At 44.4% G+C, this 5,760-nt stretch overlaps 1 protein-coding gene across 1 annotated transcript; it reads left to right on the top strand.

The window, feature by feature from the left end:
- The first annotated feature begins 622 nt into the window (after positions 1 to 622).
- On the top strand, positions 623 to 5,557 carry LOC124707095 (phytepsin). The gene is made up of 12 exons (XM_047238750.1): positions 623 to 977; positions 1,117 to 1,177; positions 2,120 to 2,214; positions 2,335 to 2,447; positions 2,909 to 3,117; positions 3,199 to 3,263; positions 3,818 to 3,931; positions 4,035 to 4,099; positions 4,360 to 4,516; positions 4,594 to 4,713; positions 4,877 to 4,965; positions 5,176 to 5,557. The coding sequence occupies exons 1-12, from the start codon at positions 633 to 635 to the stop codon at positions 5,258 to 5,260; spliced, it is 1,518 nt and encodes a 505-aa protein (XP_047094706.1). The 5' UTR covers positions 623 to 632; the 3' UTR covers positions 5,261 to 5,557.
- Positions 5,558 to 5,760: the final 203 nt, after the last annotated feature.

Below are 5,760 nucleotides of genomic sequence, written 5' to 3' on the forward strand. Positions count from 1 at the left end.
TAGCGGGTCCTTCCCAGTGCTGCACGCACGCGTCACTTGCCTTTGGCTCCGCTCCCATCTCCTCCTTCCTCATCAGGCTGCTTCTGGTGAGTTCTCCCTGCTTGCGCACTGCGCGCTTCTCGTGGACTCCGCTTGACTGCTTCTGCCGCTAGCGTGCTTCGGGGTTTTGGTACGGATCTGCTCGGTGGAGTGCGTTCGAGGATGCGATCTGCCTTTTTACCAATTTATTTCGTCTCTTCCGGTAGCGGTTTTGGCCCGATTTGGGGCTCAGTACTGGCCGGTTAGGTTTTGCGTTCCAGGCTTTCATCTTCATGTTTGGGTCTCGAATTTAGCCTGGTTCAGCTTCTCCTGTGGAGTTGTTTCTCGATTTCGTTCCAATTTCAGTCTCCATGCCATGCGCTCAACCCTCGATTTACTTTCCTGCGCCTAAATTTCCCCTGCACCGGCTACCGATTTCTGCATTTTTTTCCCAGTGTTCGATCCAGTAGCTCTAGTGTCAGTTAACTAGTTGTTATACGAGTGCTACATCTGCTGTTACTTTCCCCGCGAGGATTTATCCAAGTCTCGCATCCATCCAAATTTCCTCTTAACACTTTGGTCAACCACTTTCGATTCGCTGCAGATTCGCGACCATGGGAACCCGGAGGCTCGCCCTGGCCCTCCTCGCGGCCGTGCTGCTGCAGGCGCTGCTCCCGGCCTCGGACGCCGAGGGCCTGGTGCGGATCGCGCTCAAGAAGCGCCCCATCGACCAGAGCAGCCGCGTCGCTTCCCGCCTCTCCGGCGACGAGGCCGCATCACGCCCCCTCCTCCGCGGCGCCAACTCCGGCGACGAGGGCGACATCGTCGGGCTCAAGAACTACATGAACGCGCAGTACTTCGGGGAGATCGGCATCGGCACGCCCGCCCAGACCTTCACCGTCATCTTCGACACCGGCAGCTCCAACCTCTGGGTGCCCTCCTCCAAGTGCTACTTCTCGGTGCGTGCATGCTCCTACCTTTTGGTCTTCTTTGCCTTGGTTGTGGATGGTGGTGCTTTTCTTTTTTGGGGGGTAAGATTTGGGTGTCTGTTGTGATGCCGAGGTTTGACTTTATTATTGGTGGTGTTTGTGGATGCAGATTGCGTGCTACCTCCACTCACGCTACAAGGCCGGGCAGTCAAGCACTTACAAGAAGAATGGTTAGCGTCTGCAAACTTCTCTCCAGCATGCTAGTTTTTGTGCTCTAGCTCACAGCCTAACTTCCTGTAAATTTAGCTGCTCTTTAAGAGTGTGACTGTAGCACACGCTTCTACAATTTGTGCACTTCACTCTTTCCCATCATCCCTCCACAAAGCGGGAACAGTTTAATTTTGCTATAACTAAAAACTTGTATGTATTACAGCGACTTCATAGAAATGTGTCTTTCCTACTTAGGTCGTCCAGCTAATGTCTTAGCTTGTCACATGACCATATTGAATCATTATTGTTTGTTAAGACAACATTAAAATATATACAGCGAGTTTTCAGTCTAAATTTAGGAGAAGGTAGACCATTTGTGGTTCAGTTTGCTAAGGCAACATTAAAAGGTAAAAACCTGTTGAAGAGGTGGAAGGGTGTATTCCGAACGGTTTTCAAAGTTTAGAGGTGAAACTTGAAACAAGTCAGAATTAAGGGTTGTAATGTGAACTTTGAAACAAGTTGAGGGGGGTAATGTGGACTTCTCTCTTTTAGGAGAAGCCCGGATGTGTACGGATGAACTGTCGTGTAGACCATTTGTGGTGCAGTTACAAGCAAGATGTTCAGTTCATGTTAGGTACAACATCCCTGAAAAGGATGCTAAAAAATAACTGATGTTGATGTAGTGCCTATTGTGTAGTTAGATGTAGCGATTGAAATGTTGCAACAGTTGCTTTAGTCGTTGACCATGTTAAATAGCATTTGCAAATTGCAACTTTAGCCGCTTACTGGGATCATGTGTAGTCCTCTCCTTTTTGCTGTAGAATTTCATTTTCTAGAGTCATATATCGATGATTCTCTATGTTCTCATTGTTTTCCTTTATATTTGCTTTGATTAGTTTATCTCTCTATTAGGTAGACTTCCACATTTGTGACAATGCTGTTTTCTCTTGTTATCTCATCAGGAACGGCTGCTGCCATTCAGTATGGCACTGGTTCGATTGCTGGGTATTTCAGCGAGGACAGTGTGACAGTAGGCGATCTAGTTGTGAAGAATCAGGTTTGTCTGCTCCTATGCATTGAATCTCTGTTTGTTGGTTAATTTGTTGGTTATCTCTCATCCTATGCATTGCATTGGATATTTTTGTGTTAATATATAATTATTGGGTCACCGTATTAGGAGTTCATTGAAGCTACAAAGGAGCCAGGTGTTACTTTCTTGGTTGCAAAGTTCGATGGCATTCTTGGGCTTGGGTTCCAGGAAATATCTGTTGGGAAAGCTGTACCTGTGTGGTAAGTCAACCTGGCCTGTCTTTGTTCATTTCTTCTCCATAGTTGAATCTCTGTAAGAATAATTATACTATTTTGAATAGCTTTCGGCTTTTCGGTGCTATTGCAATTCTTCCACTAGCTGGAGGGGCATTGGCTTTTAGTACTTCATATGTGCGTAACAGCAATTGCCAGCAACCTGAATGTTGACCCGCTGAACAAAATAGCAACTTACCTTAATTTAGGTGCCGCAGTTATTATCATACTTAGCTGTTCTTGTTTCTCGTGATATCTCGGTATTTTGCTGCACATGTCATGATTGGTTGGCTCATTGGGAATGTACGGTTATGTACTTAATTACTTATGCTCGTGCATGTGATTATTCTGCAGTTTGGTCCATGTATTAACTTGGTCTGCTTCGCTGTCATACATATCTATGGATCATGCCAGATTTGTGTCCCCTAATGATAATGCAAAATTTGCAGGTATAAAATGATGGAGCAAGGTCTAGTCAGTGACCCTGTTTTCTCATTCTGGTTAAACCGACATGCTGATGATGAGGAAGGTGGTGAAATTATTTTTGGAGGAATGGATCCTAAACACTACGTGGGTGAACATACATACGTCCCAGTCACTCAGAAGGGATATTGGCAATTTGACATGGGCGATGTACTGGTTGGCGGACAGTCAACAGGTACTGGAATGTTTGTCTTCATGTTCAATCTTTTCTCGTCTAAATCAGGATAATCTTACACGTTGTCATCACCATTTTCAGGGTTTTGCGCTAAAGGTTGTGCAGCGATTGCGGATTCTGGAACATCATTGCTTGCTGGCCCAACAGTACGTTATGTTCTTTATATTGTTGTTTATCTTCACAGTGGTGATTGACGTCCACTTTTTTCAGTTGCAATTGTTGTTTTCTATGGCATTAATTCTACTAAAATATCATTACTCCTCAAGCTGATGTACTCTGGATCAATTATCTTATTAATGATTGAGACACACTGTTTTGTATGATCTTTCTAGATTTGCAGTCTAGAGACACCTGTTGACGTGCTTAAGAAATATGATGATATAGTACTTGAGCTTGTAATTACTAATTACAATGTTGGAAAGAGAACACTTTACTTAGTTTGCTGAAAATCATTGTAGAAACCTTTAGCTTATGTGAAATCAGATACGTGGGAAGCACCGTAAATTTAGTGAAAGCAATTTCTGAAATATCCTGAGATCCCAAGCTTGATTTGAAGAAGAAAAGCTGAAACTACAGATAGTTTATTTTTAATGTTATGTTGGAGTCAGTCTGGATGGCACTTTTCATCACTTATTTCCTATTATTTGCCCCATATCGAGTTACACTGAGGAGTTTTGACAAGTTAATTTCATCATTGTAGGCCATTATTACTGAAATTAATCAGAAGATTGGTGCGGCTGGGGTAGTCAGCCAAGAGTGCAAAACAATTGTTTCTCAATATGGACAGCAGATCCTAGACCTGTTGCTAGCTGAGGTTTGTATCTATAACGCCTGTTAACTATTTTGGTAGCTGGATTAATGGATTATGTTACCTCTTAAAGGAGTGTGACTAAACTCGCTCTGGGGTCATGTTGCAGACACAGCCCAAGAAGATCTGCGCCCAGGTTGGTCTGTGCACCTTTGATGGGACTCATGGTGTTAGGTGAGAACTGCAAACACTGATCTATTTCTGAATATGCAAAACAGTATCTTTTTTTTTTTGACTAGTAGCTTGTTAGGATGTCATGTGTTGCTTGTTACGATTATTAAGTATTAATAACTGCTGTGTCCAAGTTTGTTATGGTGGAGCAAATAGGTGCAAACAGTCTAGACTTTTTTGCATCATGTTAATATCGCGACTCACTTGTTACTTCTACAGTTCTACACTACCATTGTGATTCACCTTTCTTTGTGAACACGCAGTCCTGGAATTCGGAGCGTAGTCGACGATGAAGCTGAGAAATCGAATGGTCTCCGTAGCGATCCCATGTGCAATGTCTGTGAGATGGCTGTTGTATGGATGCAGAACCAACTCTCACAGAACAAGACCCAGGACCTCATATTGGATTACGTTGATCAGGTGAGATCAGTTATATTTCTCGCAGGGCGTTCTATGGTGTTACTTTTGTGCATTGCGTAACAGTGCAAATTTTGCAGTTGTGCAACCGTCTCCCTAGTCCCATGGGAGAGTCAGCTGTGGACTGTGGAAGCCTTGGATCCATGCCTGACATCGAGTTCACCATTGCTGGCAAGAAGTTTGCACTGAAACCAGCAGAGGTGCGACTTCTTAACGTGGTTTTCTTCTTCCATTTCTCTTTCTAACCTAACAAGCATGCCCACCATCTGGTTTTCCTCTACGTTTCTAATGGTTGCACATCAAATCAGCCTACCTGCTTTCAGTTTACCCATGTTGATCTTTGTACTCTTTCCGCTTTTGCAGTATGTGCTGAAGGTTGGTGAAGGAGCTGCTGCCCAGTGTATCAGTGGTTTCACGGCCATGGACATCCCTCCTCCCCGCGGTCCTCTCTGGTAATCTAACTACTATGCTCCTGCTTCTTGTCCTCTCACTGTCATTTGTTGCAGCACATATCAGTATGCTCCAGACAACAAAATCTGTTTGAGAACAATATAAATCCAACTCAAGCACTGGACAGGGACCAGAAAACAAAACAACTGAGTTACCTGTTTCTTCTGACGCTTGACCTATGCTCCTGGAGCTGATACATCTTCCAATTGCAGGATCTTGGGTGATGTTTTCATGGGCCCCTACCACACCGTCTTCGACTACGGCAAGTCGAGGATCGGCTTCGCGAAGGCGGCCTGAGAGGGACGATCGAGCGCCCCATAACGGAGGCGAGCACATGTGCCTGGAGAACCTAGCCTTTTAACTCGTGTATTTACCTGGCCATGTGTGTATATATACGCTACTTGTTCTAGTGATGTTTTCAAAGACCCTGAGATGTAAGTTGTCAAGAATGCTTCTGGACGTGTTTGTTGCCACTGTTCGGTTTGTGATACTGACGGGTTGATGTGATAAGCATTTGCCATCTAACTTGTGGTGTATGATGCTTGTGCACTAATGTATGAATGGGAAACTGCCTACTGTTTCGATGGCAGTCAATTGTTGCCGTATTTCGTTGGGTAGCTACGTCTTAATATGAAGGATATTTGATTGAGTTAAGAGCACTGTCTGTAGAGAAGAGTAAATCATTATGTTGTGCCTCAATGCCAGAGACGGCAAATAGAGTTCAATTTCTGGGTTTGACCCTTTCCGAACGTTGAGGATGACATTGTGGCCTCTCCGCCGGAATAACCGGCCGGAGT

Source organism: Lolium rigidum, chromosome 4 (genome assembly GCF_022539505.1).
Source record: "Lolium rigidum isolate FL_2022 chromosome 4, APGP_CSIRO_Lrig_0.1, whole genome shotgun sequence".
NCBI lineage: Eukaryota > Viridiplantae > Streptophyta > Magnoliopsida > Poales > Poaceae > Lolium > Lolium rigidum.

Excerpts from the sequence above, each read along its gene's own strand:
- LOC124707095 (XM_047238750.1), top strand. The coding sequence starts at position 633 with ATGGGAACCCGGAGGCTCGCCCTGGCCCTCCTCGCGGCCGTGCTGCTG. Across the intron at positions 3,264-3,817 it reads CATTGCTTGCTGGCCCAACA|GCCATTATTACTGAAATTAA; the intron begins GTACGTTATGTT and ends TCATCATTGTAG. Across the intron at positions 4,100-4,359 it reads GATGGGACTCATGGTGTTAG|TCCTGGAATTCGGAGCGTAG; the intron begins GTGAGAACTGCA and ends GTGAACACGCAG.